The following is a 16,620-nucleotide window of genomic DNA, read 5'->3' as shown; positions in this document are numbered from 1 at the left end:
ACAAGCTGTGAAACAGTGAGAAATTGCAACAAAAGCCCCCTGTCACGTGTCTGATTGATAGGGAACTTATTTGCATCAGATTGTGAATTATTCACGCAGAACAAGCACGAACGTTAAGGTCACCAATTACTGCTAGTGTCCTACTTGTACCTACTTTTCCAAATCCTATTCTGGATACTGCGAAAGCCGGATGCTACGCACCTTGAGGAAAATCTTTTGATTCTAGCTTTCTTGAAAATGAGCCCGAATTTCGATTTTCGGAAAAAGCGACATGATAGAGGGGAAAACGGGAAAACCCAGTATGTAACTAACAGTAACACTTTGTTCGACTCGCACACAACACAGTGAATTTTACATACATCGGTCGCTGCCTGAGTGATTAATACGCAACTGGCCTATCTTTCTTCATTGTTTGAGTACATACTTCATGTTGTGAATTGTGAGCTTATTTGCCAGTTTACCGGAACTTTCGTTCGCACTGAACGTTAGTCACAGTGTGGCGGTTAATGCTGTGTGTGTGTGTGTGTGCGGTTTTTCTACAAAACCTTGTGGGAAACTTTTCTAACCTGAGTTAAGACTATCGGTCCAGGGTTTTAGGTTTCTGATGAAACTTTGTTTTCAACAAATCTACTCATATCAGAGGGGCTAATGTGAACATCTTCAGTCCACAGGCCGCCTTTGATCCACGGGAAACATATGTAATAATTCAGTGTTAAAAACAGTGTAATAAATGGAACTGAATAGTGTGTGTGTGTGTGTGTGTGTGTGTGTGTGTGTGTGTGTGTGTGTGTGTGTGTGTGTGTGTGTGTGTGTGTGTGTGTGTGTGTGTGTGTGTGTGTGTGTGTGTGTGTACCATTTGAACATCATAGGTTGTGTCAATGTTCACTGAGATTTCAAGCTGCCACTATAGTCAGTGGCGCCTACGTAATTTTTTCAAAATCACAAGCCAGCTCAGTGATGGTGCTCCGTTAACTTATTATTGGAAAAGAAATCTTTATGTTGCAGAAACCCACTGTCATCTTTATTAACCATTACTTGTGATGCGGGGACTTCTTCTTGTCAACCAACTGCCATTATTCTGGATGTCCAGAATTCAACAGAAAGCCTTTTCAGTCACCCGTTTGACAGTGTCTCATAACTTAAATAAACGTTGGCGAGTTTGAGTTTACAAGACTGAAGCCTTGACTGCCAAATACTGTATTTTTAAGTGAAGAATTGTTCGAACTCTCGGTCTCTCACATTCCAACTCGGCCGTAACACAGTCAGCATTGGCAGCTAGCAACGTACGTCACTGAACCAAGTTGGAACTGAATTCAGTTTGCCAGTGCCGGGATACTTGACAGTACGTGCTGCTGTAATAGAACCGTTTCTCTACATAAAGGACAACATACAGAGACATAATTCGTCGCAAACGCCGGGAATACTGACGTCACACAACTACCCCACTGTGACCACATCGATTTTCGTCGTCACCATCACCACGATCACTGCTCGGCTACAAAACGTCACTGACTTTGAAAATCCCACTTAATCTATTTCCGTCGACAGTCACTCGCCTTAGATCCTGTCGCCGAAAGTGCCATAGGAAAGTGTGAAGGGCCAATACGTCACTTGTAGGCTAACCAACGTCATTGGCATAAGTATAAACGTCGTCAGCGTCAGCATCGTCGTCGTTATTATACGTCATCATGAGTGTGGGATTTCAGATGGAGTCGGAACCGTTTCTGAACGTTAAGTTGGCGTTCACTCATCCAGCGCATGGAAGCGTGTCACACTACATTCAAGACTTCAGTCCTTTCAACACTATCAAACAGCTCAAACAGGATATGGCAGGCAAAGTAAGTTTCTCATGTTTGTTTGTTTGTTTGTGTTTGTGTGTTTCGTTGTTGTTGTTGTGGTTGTGGTTGTTGTGGTTGTGGTTGTTGTTGTTGTGGTGGTGGTGGTGGAAGTGGTGTGTGTGTGTGTGTGTGTGTGTGTGTGTGTGTGTGTAAAGACGTGTGTGTGCGCACGTGTGTGTGTGTGTGTTTGTGTGTGTGTGTGTGTGTGTGTGTGTGTGTGTGCTTTTAAGAACACAAACAGTGCATACATTGCACACGGTCGATTGACAACAAATCATGCTGTCTGTGTTTCAGCTCGCAGTACCTGTAGAGAAACAGGTTTGGAAATACAAAGGGGATGTGCTGTATGACGCGCAGACGCTGGATGACGTCAATCTAGACGACGGTGACGTCATCGAGGTCTCAAGCAGAGCAGCATAATATCGGTCTATAACAAGTTACACGGAAGCACAACCATCTACGTCCCAATGAGTTTTGTGTTCGTTATATTATGTTCACGCAATATAATATGCGCCTTTCGTGTTTCAACAATTTTGAGTTAAATCAAGTTCCTACAGCTCTCTGTTCCATCAGTTGTATGTTCCCACGTCATCGGAACGTCCCAAAATCGATGTGCCAAAAGTGATTTTATATTCCCGTCATTTTTGTTCCTGTAGCACTCTGTTCTCAGATTTTTGGAGGTCTTTAAATTGGGGTTCAACTGTACCCGAAACCCCGCAGTGCTATGCTATAACTGGGTTTTTTCTGTCCCCAAAACTAGTGTCTATTTTGGGAAATAACGTGGTTATATGCTAGGATCCCCACAGTGCCTTTTTTTCCAGTCAAGTTCATTTTGTGCGATTTCAGCGAAAAACCGGTGTCAACAGATGTTTTAACTTTTGCAAAAGCTACACTGGCAATGCAAGCCATTAATAATAATAATAATAATAATAATAATAATAATAATAATAATAATAATAATAATAATAATAATAATAATAATAATAATAAATAACTTTTCTATAGCGCGAGTCCCATCAATTAGCTCCAGGCCAATAACTATCTTTATCTAAATTATTTTGTTCAAGAGTGAAAGCCGTTTGCTCATTTATTGTGCTTCCTAATGTCTCATGTGCCATGCAACTGCTTCGGCATAGCTCTTGCTGTTATTCATATTTAGAGTGCTTACCTCCCTTTCTTATTTGATATCCCCATATGTTGTTATGCTGTCTATACCGAGGACGCTAAGTATTTGCAAAATTGGATTTGATTGCATTTGCCATACAAGTAGGCCCTATGCTCCTGACTGAAACATGTCAGCCCGCTTTTGGGTGTAGCTTTTTATATTTAGTCAAGTTTTGACTAAATATTTTAACATCGAGGGGGAATCGAAACGAGGGTCGTGGTGGGGTGCGTCTAATTACCCAAATGAACCCAAATGAACCCAAATGATACCCAAATGAATCCAAATGAACCCAAATGATACCCAAATGATACCATTTATATAATATTATTCCATTCAACTCATTCATATCCACTCCGGAGTATTGTGCAGAAAGCTGTCTCTCTCTCTCACACACACACACACACATACACAGGGAAAAGTATTTGAAATAAGCATAATTAACATTTTGTAGGTTTTATTTAATATCTCAGAGCAAGATAAAAACACATCCCCCCTCGCTCTCTCACTCTCTCTCTCTCTCTCTCTCTCTGGTTTAAGCGTGTTTATTCAAATTCACATACACACGTTTCAAACAATAACAACATTGAGAACGTTAACAAGCAGATTGCTTATGGACACGTTCTTGAACTTATAATCAATACACATTCAGATAGCAAAACATGGCGAACAAGTGATAGCTTCAACACTTATCTTGATAATCTTTAATTATATTTTATACAAATAGGGTAAAGAGAGAGAGAGAGAGAGAGAAAGAGAGAGAGAGAGAGAGAGAGAGAGAGAGAGAGAGAGAGGGAGAGGGAGAGAGAGAGAGGGAGGGAGAGAATGCCTGGCTACATCAATTGCACAGTTAATATAATATCAGCCGAAGCGATTAGTTAACATAACATAGTCTTGTACAACAGAGAATATTTTCGTGTTCAAAGATATAGTTAAATCAGTATTTCCAAACAAGAGTGTTTTGCAGTCCAGAACGTGTGTTGGCAGACTATTGAATAAAATGGTTCTATGTTCTTTAAATTTTGGACAGTGTAATAAGAAATGTTCAGAATCTTCCGGGCATGCTCCACACGTACATTCTAAATTATCAGAGAGGTGTCGGTTAACTAAGTCTTGTTGCAAATCGCTCATGTTTAATCTCAACCTGCTGTGAAGTACCTGTCCCTGGCGGTTGCCTAGATAATAATACGGTGGAACAACAACATCTCCATCGGTCAAATACCTTTTAAATTCACCAACTGACTGCGTTTGTTGTATATTTTCTGGAAGATTATTCCACAAAGCTGTCGTTGAAGGAAAAAATGAAGATTTATATAACTCACTTCTGCACAATGGAAACTTACGTTCAAGAGGGCGTCGTCTGTGGTAAGGATTTACATCGGAAACCAGGACCGGCAGTTTGGAATATAAATATTCTGGGGTTAAACGATTTACAATTTTATAATACAGCAAAAGTTTATGACGACGTCGCCTTTCTTTCAGGGGCACAAAACCCGATTCGTTATACAGTTTTTGGTGGCTTGTGCCACGTACTGCACCTACAATGATTCGGATTGCATCGAGATGCAATGTCTCCAACTCGTCTGCCAAACACTGTGTACAGTTATCCCAGATAACGTCCGCATAATCAAACAATGGTAACATAAAGGATTTATATATAACTTCAAGTGATTTCCTGTTTAAACGATGCTTGAATAAACCAAAACACGCAATTGACTTTCTACATTTAGCAATTAGACTTTTTATGTGGGAATCCCATTTACAATTACCTTGTAGAATGACGCCAAGGTGCTTGTGATTTTCAACATCAACTAAGTGTGCATCTTCGAAATACAATGGTGGAAGTAAAACATTTTGTTGCCTACAAATGTCCAACAATTCTGTCTTTTGACAATTAAAAGTGACTTTCCATTTAGAAGCCCATGTGCGAATTTTATCCAAATCAGAATTCAAAATCTCTGCTCGTACATCATCGTTATCTAAACTTAAGTACATACTCGTATCGTCTGCAAAGAGTTTCAACACTGATTCAAGACCAACACCAATATCGTTAATATAAATGAGAAATAAAAGAGGTCCTAAGACAGAACCCTGAGGGACACCAGCAGAAGGGGTAGCATAACTTGATTTGGTTCCTTTCAATACTACTGCTTGTCTGCGATCGCTCAAGTAATGTTCAAACCAAACAAGCAAGGGACCTCTTATACCTATCGCCTCAAGCTTGTGGAGCAGACCGCGATGCCAGACTTTATCAAAAGCTTTGGATACATCAAAAAATATTGCCTGTGACATAATGTTTTTATCAAGTGCAACACAAAAATCATCATATATACTCAATAGTTGATAAACAGTCGAATCACCAGCAATAAAACCAGATTGGCAGTGTGTAATCAAATCATAATTTTTCAAATAACCAAACACACGGATTTGTATACATTTTTCAAGCACCTTCCCAATACAACTCAGCAAAGAGATTGGACGGTAGTTGGAACAAGCACTCCTATCGCCTTTCTTAAAAATGGGCGTAATGTGAGCAGTTTTCCAGACAACTGGAAAAACACCCTCAGACAAGGATCTGTTAAAGAGAACTGTAAGCGGTGGAACGATAACAGGTAATCCATCTACAAGCAATTTATTATGTATTCCGTCAGGGCCCACGGCCTTGGATAAATTTAAATTCCTTAACACTTGGACAACTTCAGCTTCTGTTAATTCAAAAGTCGATAAAGATGTATTACACCAATTTGCCTCGGGCAGGGGATCGTCTGGATTTTCAACTTTAGACTGGCTTTCAAAATAATTATTAAACAAAATCGTTTTTTCACAAATGTTATCAATAATTTTTCCATTATCTTCTAGCGGTGGAATTTCGTTACATGCAACACCTTTTTTCTTCAAGAAGGAATTAACAAGTTGCCACCAATTTTTGCTTCCGAAGTTCTGTTTACAATTTATCCTCTCATCAAGTTCTAGAAAATAATCTCTTTTTCTTTTACGAATTTCATCTGTATACTGATTTCTAGTCAGGCGGAATAATGCCCACTGCTCAGGTGTATTTAAGCGCTTAGCAACTTGATGTATACAATTTTTTGCGTTTTTCTCTCTCTCTCTCTCTCTCTCTCTCTCTCTCTCTCTCTCTCTCTCTCTCTCTCTCTCTCTCTCTCTCTCTCTCTCTCTCTCTCTCTCTCTCTCTCTCTCTATCACATGGATATAATCAATATAACTCACGAACCACAAGAATGATGACAGCATACATCTAAAATGGGATGTTAATTTATGATAAAAAAAAAGTTTTCAGTTTTCACACACACACACACACATTCTCTCATTCACATACACACACTCTTATTCATTTTTATATAAATGGTATCATTTGGGTATCATTTGGGTTCATTTGGGTATCATTTGGGTTCATTTGGATTCATTTGGGTTCATTTGGATTCATTTGGGTTCATTTGGGTAATTAGACGTACCGGTCGTGGTGTATGTGTGTGTGTATGTGTGTGTGTGTGTGTGTGCGTGCGTGCGTGTAGAGCGATTCAGACCAAACTACTGGACCGATCTTTATGAAATTTGACATGAGAGTTCCTGGGATTGATATCCCCATACGTTTTTTTCATTTTTTTTTATAAATGTCTTTGATGACGTCATATCCGGCTTTTCGTGAAAGTTGAGGCGGCACTGTCACGCCCTCATTTTTCAACCAAATTGGTTGAAATTTTGGTCAAGTAATCTTCGACGAAGCCCGGACTTCGGTATTGCATTTCAGCTTGGTGGCGTAAAAATTAATTAATGACTTTGGTCATTAAAAATCTGAAAATTGTAAAAAAAATATTTCTTTTATAAAACGATCCAAATTTACGTTTATCTTATTCTCCATCATTTGCTGATTCCAAAAACATATAAATATGTTATATTCGGATTAAAAACAAGCTCTGAAAATTAAATATATAAAAATTATTATCAAAATTAAATTGTCCAAATCAATTTAAAAACACTTTTATCTTATTCCTTGTCGGTTCCTGATTCCAAAAACATATAGATATGATATGTTTGGATTAAAAACACGCTCAGAAAGTTAAAACGAAGAGAGGTACAGAAAAGCGTGCTATCCTTCTTAGCGCAACCACTACCCCGCTCTTCTTGTCAATTTCACTGCCTTTGCCATGAGCGGTGGACTGACGATGCTACGAGTATACGGTCTTGCTGAAAAATGGCATTGCGTTCAGTTTCATTCTGTGAGTTCGACAGCTACTTGACTAAATATTGTATTTTCGCCTTACGCGACTTGTTTGGGTTTGTTTTCAATGTTTTAGGTCCTGAAACTGATGTGTGCGATGCATTTCAGTTCCAGTTCAAAGTGGTTTGTTTTTTGAAACTCCTGCATGGCAAGCTGTTCTTATTGTTGTTGCCGTTTGGATTGACTTGATACTCAAACACCAGAAACATATGCATTTAATTGTGTTGCCATAAATCTCAAAGCTGTACAGAGTAATATCAGAAACATTACTAATGATGAGAAAAGATGGCTTTCTTAAATCAACTTTATTCTCCGCAAACTGCTTTGGATGGAATTTGAAATAATAGCATATCATATAACAGAATTCAGTCGGAGGCTTTTGTTTCCTTCTCAGTTTCTCCACATTGAACAAATCAAGAGATTCCAGACAGTTTTAGTTCGTTGCGGTCAGGGGTTGTCTTTTAAAATATTTATCACTGGTTTTACTTGTGGTGCATTCTATTCAAGTCAGCAGCAGTAGGCGCATGTCTTCGTTATGGTCTAAACAATCAGTAGCTTCTTCTCCTTATAATTTTTATTTGATCAGGATTTTAACGTCTGAAGACATCTCATCTAAAGACAAAGTAGAGACATAAGATTTTGCGTCTCTGTATCTTTGTATGAACAAAACGATGTTTTGAAGCTTACAACTTGGCTGCAATGCAAAGAGGAAAGTGGTCATCCCTTTTTTTTAATCACAATTGTTTCTGGATAGAGCCAACACGTTTCTCTGTCCGTACACACTGATATACCTGTGATGATAGAACACCCTCGGTGTGATCCAAACTGTCCCTTCATTGCAGGTGTCCTCTCACGGCAGGTAAGATCTAATTAAGTTTAAAGACCGAAGGACAATTGGAGGTGTCCTTCATTGGAAGGTGTGCTCTCACCAGAGGGACCAAGGCTACAATGATGGTTGTATTCCTTTTATGAAGTAGGTCACCCGGCCCCTCTGGGACAGTAATCTGAGAATGACCCCCTTACATTTCATCACTGTATAAATATTTGAAGCAATTTTGCTCAGCAGTTGAATTTTTGGTGTAAGGGCGTTTACAAGGTTACGGTATGTGGTATGTTCGGTTTTTGGCTGATTCTTTTTGTGTTGGTGCTAGAAAATGTTGACGTGAGTATTTTCATGGAACTTTACAAGGTTTATTTTTGTGTTGGTGCTAGAAAATGTTGACGTGAGTATTTTCATGGAACTTTACAAGGTTTATTTTTGTGTTGGTACTAGAAAATGTTGAGTGTTTTCATGGAACTTTACAAGGTTTATTTTTGTGTTTGTGCTAGAAAATGTTGACGTGAGTATTTTCATAGAACTCTACAAGGTTTATTTTTGTGTTGGTACTAGAAAATGTTGAGTGTTTTCATGGAACTTTACAAGGTTTATTTTTGTGTTTGTGCTAGAAAATGTTGACGTGAGTATTTTCATAGAACTCTACAAGGTTTATTTTTGTGTTGGTGCTAGAAAATGTTGACGTGAGTATTTTCATAGAAGGTTTATTTTTGTGCCATGCTTGCCAGCTCGGTGCTGAAATGCGTCCTCTGCACACAACTTTATGACTGAAGCCTAACACTTGGATATATGAACAAGTTTGAAAGCCAACGAGTCCAAAACACTCAAGAAATTCCGGCTCTGAATCTCAAAAACTGCTCTGTAATTGTACCATTACAGTGATCGACAAGAAGAAGAAGAAGAAGTACCATTACAGCTCAGAAAAGATTCTGATTTCAGCCAAGAGTCTGAATCACTATGTGCACATCAAATACTCGACATACAAATACAATACTGATCTTTATGAAGTTTCTTTTTGACCTTTCTTTTGTTGTTGTCAATGCTTCTTTCACTCACAAAGAACACATTACGCATGTTGCTGAAAGGCCCATTGCATGTGTTCAACAAAATGATCATGCCACAACTGTTTCATTCTATAACTATAGCTGATGGGGTCTATGTCGACCAAAAAAGTAGGATTCCCTGTAGGTGGAGTTCCTGTAGGTGTATTCCCTGTATAGAGGGAATACAACAGGGTGTAGTTCCTGTAGCGGTTCACTGATATTGCTGAAAGTCACGTGAAGCTTAGCGAAATCGGTAGAATTTGACGTTTTTCTATCTTTTTTTATATTTCTTAGAAATTCGAGTATGGTGTGCAAGTTTTATTGAAAAACTCCACCCTGTGGGATTGCCTGTATACAGGGAATTCCCCAACAGGAACTCCACCTACAGGAAATCCTACTCTTTTGATCGACATAGACCGGGCCCATCAGCATAACTATAGACCAACAGCCTGATCAGGGATGAGTGTTGACACTATTTCTACCGTATAGCTCAGCACTCTTGTCATTCCAACATTGTCATGACAATACCTTATCAAAACACAAATAAAATTATTCTACCTGTTCAATTATTTTTGACTTATTAAAGAGTATTATGATTCATATTTTACGACTCTTGTTGCTCAACTTTTTGCTCGAGTTCAACTCCATCCGAGTTTTTCTTGGCTTGCGTGGCTTGAATGCGAGGCAAACACTGATTAGTGAAGGGAAGCAACGGTCACGTCACAGTGAATATTAGGAGCTCCGATGTGAACTTTTTGCATTAAATGGCAGTGTTTGCTCAATTTAAGGCCTTTTCCTTTCATAAAGATGCTAATTATTCACTGTGATGTCATTGTCGCTTGCCTCTACTGATCAAGCTTGCCTCGCATTCAAGAAACACAACTTTTCCAAAGCACATAAGACTTCTGACAAATTTATTTCTGAACATCAACTATCATCATCATTAATCAAACATACCAACAAAAAGCGAGTTATTCAACAGCCAACACAAGTCTTTAATCGTTGCTTCCACAACATGGCAGACATGCACAAAATTTTGTATGACACTTTTTTTTCACAATCACTCACTTCAGTATCTACAACATAGTTACAGTACAGGTTACTTTGTGTAAATTCCTTTTTTATTTTTTTTTAATATATTTACAAGCATAAACGTCAAGATTAAACATACCAATCAGGGGAAAAAACCAGATAGTTTTAGAAAATACATTTGAATCATGCAACAATCTTCATACAGATTGCAAACTTGCACATGAGCCAATATGGAGCAACTCCTTCACTCAGAAGCCCCATCTCGATCCTTCCATACTTCATCACAGAATTCAAACGGCCACACTCTCTCCTGTAATTTTGCACAGCCATTTTATACATATCACAAGCACTAAAGTCTTCAGACCAATACTGACCCATTTCCACTGCAGATTCAAACACCGTTCCTCCTGAATTAAACAAATTCAGCTTGCATCATTTTTTTCAGGATTCTTCACTTTCAGCATGATATGATTTGTTGTTCTTTAATTGTCAACAGAAGCTGGTAGCACTGCCTTTCTTTACTCAAATCCAAGAACGTAACAAGCATGCAAGCCAGACAGCCAAAAAGAAAACACAGTCATTCTTTGCACATAGCACCCACTCCACTATTTAAAATCATTCAAGTTTGCCGAGTCTTTCGCCAAACACTGCATGACACTCAAATTAAACAAAGCAATGTGGTGCAAGCAGTCCTCTGAGAGAAATCTCAGGCTTATGACTTTACAAAAACAAACAAAACAAAAACAAAAACAAAGAAAGTACAGAAAGAAAAGACAGACAGACAGAGAAATAGACAAAGACAGAAGCAAGTATTTCTTCAAGTCTGTCAACAAAAGTACAGAAAGAAAAGAGAGATAGACAGAGAAATAGACAAAGACAGAAGCAAGTATTTCTTCAAGTCTGTCAACAAAAGTACAGAAAGAAAAGAGAGATAGACAGAGAAATGGACAAAGAGAGCGCGAAGCAAGTATTTCTTCAAGTCTGTCAAAAAAAGTACAGAAAAAAAAAGAGAGATAGACAGAGAAATAGACAAAGACAGAAGCAAGTATTTCTTCAAGTCTGTCAACAAAAGTACAGAAAGAAAAGAGAGATAGACAGAGAAATAGACAAAGACAGAAGCAAGTATTTCTTCAAGTCTGTCAACAAAAGTACAGAAAGAAAAGAGAGACAGACAGAGAAATAGACAAAGACAGAAGCAAGTATTTCTTCAAGTCTGTCAAAAAAAGTACAGAAAAAAAAAGAGAGATAGACAGAGAAATAGACAAAGAGAGAAGCAAATATTTCTTGCAGTCTGTCAAATAAGCAATCACTCACAGTGAACCAAACATTTGGTGTTTGTCATTTATATGGTTATTAAGAAGTTTAACAGTACAGAAGTGCGTTCTGTGTCAGGCCTGTTAACCACCCGGTTCGCAAGAATAGTGTTGCAAAAATACAGAAAAATGTCAATCCTGAACACTTCATCTAGAGGCAGAGAGAACGCTGTATTGCATGACAACCTCAACCAGTGCACGTCAAGGGTAACTCTGATCCCACTGATTAAGCTGCTGTCCATGAATACATCTGCATTTTCAGATTTATTTTTTAAATTTCCTTTCACTTCCTTGTTGTAACATTTTGCTAATTTTCTGAACACAGACTTCTGTGTCATTTATACAAAGTGATAACAGAAAGAACTCATTAGCTAATCTTTTACCATCATCAAAAAAACCAAAAAACAAAGAAAAGTCAGTTTTGTCAGTGGAATGGTAGACCTTAATGTCATTTACCATCGCAGGAAACCCTTTACATTCTATGTGCTAACACAGTTCACCAGTATACGCTTTTCCATGTTGTTTTTTTCTCTCTTATGATGAAACTCAAAAATCTCAGGGTGGGAAAGTAACTCCGTTGGTAGCAGTGCAGGCTTGAACCATTGTCGCCGCTATCGACGTAGGATCAACCCCGACATTAGGCGAGGGATTTATTTCCCAGGGTCAACAATGTGCAGACTCTCCTCTGTGTCCAAACACCCCCACATGCATGCATGCGCACGATAAAGATCCCAAGTTCACAGCGAAAGTCTCAGGGCTTGGAAAAATAAATACACGCACGCAGGAAAAAGAAAAAAAATAGGTAGTGCTGTACTGTGCTTTCCCCAGTAAGAATGCAGCCTCAATTTCCATGTGGGTTAAACCTCACAGGACTATGATACAGTATCCTTATCGATCATTAGCATTGCTGCCAACCTTATGACTATGAAATTCCTGTGCGGGTCCGGGGGCCACAAAAGGCCCCCGATGGAGTCCAGGGGCAACACGATTGGTGTGGGTTTGGGGGCGTTGCCCCCAGCAGATGAAGATTTTTTGTAAATGAAGGTGCCAAAAACTTTTTTTTCTGGTATGATATATGCTCAAAATTGCCATATATCAAAATGACTCAGAAACATTTTTGTCAGAGAGGATCGAAGGCCTGCCATCATTAATTAGCACATGACGTAAGAACTCTTGCCATGGAGGAAGATGAAGAAATGGTAATGTTAAAAATGTTCCTTTTATTGTACGCCGACGACACAATCATCATGGCAGAGACAGCAGAAGCTTTACAGTTGGCATTAAATACTCTTTCTGAATATTGCGAGCATTGGGATTTACGTCTGAATTCAGGAAAAACAAAAGTATTAGTATTTTCTCGCGGGAAAATACTAAATATTCCCACATTCGTTTATGCAGGTCAGAAATTAGAAATGTTTTTTGGCTACCAGTATTTAGGATTGTATATGAATTATAATAATAAATTCAATGTAGCCCAAAAATGTTCATATGTAAAAGCCTCAAGGGCTATGTTTGGCCTTTTGAAAAAATGTAAGAAGGTAATGTTACCCCTAGATATCCAGTTATAATTGTTTGACAGGATGATTGTGCCAATTTCACTGTATAGATGTGAAGTATGGTGTCCTGGTATGCTAAATCTAGCTTCAAAGCTGCAATTAAGATTTTATAAAATTGTTTTGAAGTTGGGTAAGTCAACTCCCAGCAAAATGGTCTATGGTGAAACTGGACAGTACCCACTGGAAATTCTGGCGAAAAATAGAATGTTAAATTTTTGGTTTAAACTGTTGAATGTTAATTGCAGGTATAAGTTTTCCAGTATAGTATATCGTTTTTTGTATCGCCAGTATGAAGAGAATATTTATAAATCACCTTATTTGAATTGTATATAAACAACGTTGAATAACCTTGGCCTAAGTGGAATGTGGATACACCAGTGGAAGCTGAGTTGTTCTAGCCACTGGTTCAAACTAAAAACATTACAGTGTTTGAAAGACCAATATGTACAGATATGGTTTTCTGATTTAAATTCTAGTGAGATGTTTTATAACTATCGGCTTTACAAACAGACGTTTATGCTCGAAAACTATTTGAAAGTACTCCCACACAATTTGGGAATTATATTTTTGCGCTTTAGAACGCTAAACCACAAGTTACCAATTCAGACAGGAAGGTTTATAAATATAATACAGAAGGAAAGAGTGTGTACCAAGTGCAATAATGGCGATATTGGTGATGAATTCCATTATGTGTTTAACTGCAGTTTCTTTAACGAATTAAGACAAAAATGTATCCCACTCAAGTATCGAAAAAATCCAAATGTAATAAAATTTCAACTTTTATTTTCAACAACAAATAAAAAAGTATTGTTAAATTTAATTCACTTGATAAAGGGTATTTCAAAAGAATTTTAAACAGGTGTTGATTGGGAAAAAACCCACACAGCACAAAACAAGAAAAAAATAATGATTTAGACAGCAGATTGTAGTTTTTTAATTTTTTATCCACACTAAATGTTACGCCATATACAACGAGAATGATTATTTTGGAGATTTGATTTCCACATTGTAAAACAAGTTATTTGATATTTTATTTTTACAACGGAGCAGGTTTGTGTGTATGTATTGAAGGAATAACCTGCATTCCTCTCTTTATTGTTCTTGTATTTTTGTATTTATTAATTTGTTTTTTTTTTTCTTTTCATGTACCCCCATGGGGTTCCATGAAAATAAAATTTGACTTGACTTGACATTCATTTAACAAAAGAAAGAAGGCGTGGTGTCCCCCCTTGTCTGACTTGTCGATTAAGTCATAGTTCGTACTAATACTACGGTAAAAACCTCACTTCAGCCTTTGGTTTTTGATCTTTTTTTGTTATTTTCGGCGGCATTTTTAGGAGGCCAAAACCGGAAAGAAACACAACTTATTTTCCGTACATGCGCACATTGACTTTGCTGGTCTCGGTTAACCAGAGCGTCTTTTCATCGGTTTTGTACCCCAAAAAGAGGCTGCTTTTACAAATCATTTCAGAACATTTCTTTTTCGGGAAAATGGAACTAATTTCGGGATTTTGTGACGGAATTCAAACATCGGGAGATCCCCGAAAAAATTCGGGAGGGTTTGCAGCTATGCATTAGGTTCAACGTAGTGCCCCCATCTGCAACACTACATGTATGAGCAAACTGCACATGCGCACTGACTTCTCTGAATGGCTGTATTGGTATTGATACTTCAAGAGTAGATGCAAAACTAATCAAACTCACTGGGTGTATTAATATGTGTAATCAGATCAATGGTTCTAACTTCTACGGAATCTTAGGGTTGAAGACTTTTACAGTTGTCTGTAGACCATTCCTAAAAACAAACATTTCAGCAAAGAAGTCAAGGTCCAAATCAAAACATCTTTTTTGCAAAAAAGCAGTGTCTCTAGATTCACGTACCGGCAGGTGATTCTGAAATAGCAGCTTTGCAATCATTCTTGAAAGCAACTTCACAGGGAAAAACAACAACATAAATGCAGGTATTTTTCTGTTGGCGACAAAACATTCTCCAGTGCAACAGTATCTCTGGCTTTTTGGTGATTTCATTCCTTTAAACTGACAAAGATAATTCTGGAAGCTGTCCCTTCAGAGAAAAAAAAAATCCACAGAGCACAGATTTCAATCCAGAGTGACAGAAACCAGCAACAGTGGAACCCCCTTTTCAAGACCCCCCAATTTAAAACTTCCCCCTTTTTAAGACCCTCCAACACTTCCCCCTTTTTAGACTTTCTGTTCATAACCTCTGTAAACTGACCCCCATTTTAAGACTCCCTCCTTTCTAAGACCCGATTTTCTCAGATTTTCGGAGGTCTTAAAAGGGGGGTTGCACTGTGCAAAACAAAGGCTGCAATGGAGACCTGATCCACATTTCTAAAGCTGTGTTTCACATGGAGAAAACGGCAGCGCCAGGAGTCTGCAGCCTCTGATGACAACCGTGCAGCACACTGACACCGCAGTGGAAGAAGAAGAAGACGGATATGGCCAACGACAGCAAACACTGCACGTGGACAGAGAAGTCCACTGCACCACAACGCTCGATAACAACGCACATCCAACCCTCACGTCGTTCGACAAGTGGGGTTCTCGTTCGAGTTCTCGTCCTCGTCGACGTCGAGAAAGCCGGTGATTCGGTACCCCATGTTGAGCAGCATGACCTCCAGAGGGTCGGCGTTCATGCGCTTCTGGTTGGCTGAGGCAGCGTCGTCCGAGTTCATCACTTCACGGTCGTTCTTGGAGCCATCCTGTAACATACAGACATGAGAATAGAAAATTGTCAAAAAGGAGAAAATACGGCTTACCAAATCTTATATATAAAATTATAACACAAAATTTAGAACAAGAAGAGCAAACGCTCGATCGAGTCACTTTCGCAGTTCTGAATATTATATGAGGCATCAGATGGACAGGAAGAAATTGCTATTCACAACACAATACAGATGTAAATAATTTGATGTAAAGAATAATCCTATAAAGTTTGAATCAAATCCGATGAATAGTTTCAGAGATATGATATTTCAATTTTTTTCCTTCAAGACATACCTGTGACCTTGAAAAAGGTCAAAGGTCACCAAAGCAGACGTCAAAGTGTAGAGGTCACTGGGAGTCACGTTCACATAAAATTTGAGCCCGGTCACTTTTATAGTTTCCGAGAAAAGCCCAACGTTAAGTTGTGTGTTGCCGAACAGAAAAGGCTAGTTATCTCCCTTGTTTTCTGATAACGTTCGTAAAAGGCTACAGATGTAAATACTTTGATGTAAAGAATAATCCTACAAAGTTTCAATCACATCCGATGAACTTTGTCAAAGATATAAAATGTCTAATTTTTCCTTTGACGCTGACCTGTGACCTTGAAAAAGGTCAAAGGTCAACGAAACCATCGTTAAAGTGTAGAGGTCATTGGAGGTCACGACTAAACAAAATATGAGCCGGATCGCTTTGATAGTTTCCGAGAAAAGTCCAACGTTAAGGTGGTGTCTACGGCCGGCCGGCCGGCCGGCCGGACAGACTAACACTGACCGATTACATAGAGTCACTTTTTCTCAAGTGACTCAAAAATGTATCAGTTTTCGTTGACCCTGATGTAAGAGAAGAAGGTGAAATGATTTACACATGAGGAGTG

At 38.5% G+C, this 16,620-nt stretch overlaps 1 protein-coding gene and 2 long non-coding RNA genes across 4 annotated transcripts in view; 2 read left to right on the top strand and 1 right to left on the bottom strand.

Annotated features, from left to right (window-relative positions):
* Positions 1-291: 291 nt before the first annotated feature.
* On the top strand, positions 292-3,154 carry LOC138962876 (uncharacterized). 2 transcript variants are annotated; one of them, XR_011454624.1, is made up of 3 exons: positions 292-439; positions 1,006-1,838; positions 2,133-3,154. It is a non-coding gene; the product is annotated as an uncharacterized lncRNA (long non-coding RNA). The 2 variants fall into 2 exon arrangements; XR_011454623.1 differs by having other exon boundaries at positions 293-698.
* A 2,982-nt stretch (positions 3,155-6,136) lies between these two features.
* LOC138962873 (uncharacterized) lies at positions 6,137-9,720 on the top strand. Its single transcript, XR_011454621.1, has 2 exons — positions 6,137-8,546; positions 8,608-9,720. It is a non-coding gene; the product is annotated as an uncharacterized lncRNA (long non-coding RNA).
* Positions 9,721-10,089: 369 nt separating this feature from the next.
* Positions 10,090-16,620, bottom strand: part of LOC138962868 (WD and tetratricopeptide repeats protein 1-like) — a 34,699-nt gene continuing 28,168 nt past the window's right edge. Inside the window, exon 13 of the mRNA XM_070334833.1 lies at positions 10,090-15,742. Coding sequence (XP_070190934.1) covers positions 15,560-15,742 — 183 coding nt within the window. The 3' untranslated portion in view covers positions 10,090-15,559. The remainder of the gene's footprint in view (positions 15,743-16,620) is intronic.

This window comes from Littorina saxatilis, linkage group LG3, assembly GCF_037325665.1.
Source record: "Littorina saxatilis isolate snail1 linkage group LG3, US_GU_Lsax_2.0, whole genome shotgun sequence".
NCBI classification, from domain to species: domain Eukaryota; kingdom Metazoa; phylum Mollusca; class Gastropoda; order Littorinimorpha; family Littorinidae; genus Littorina; species Littorina saxatilis.
Note: the sequence above shows the minus strand (reverse complement) of the source record. Positions and strands in the feature narration are given on the sequence as shown.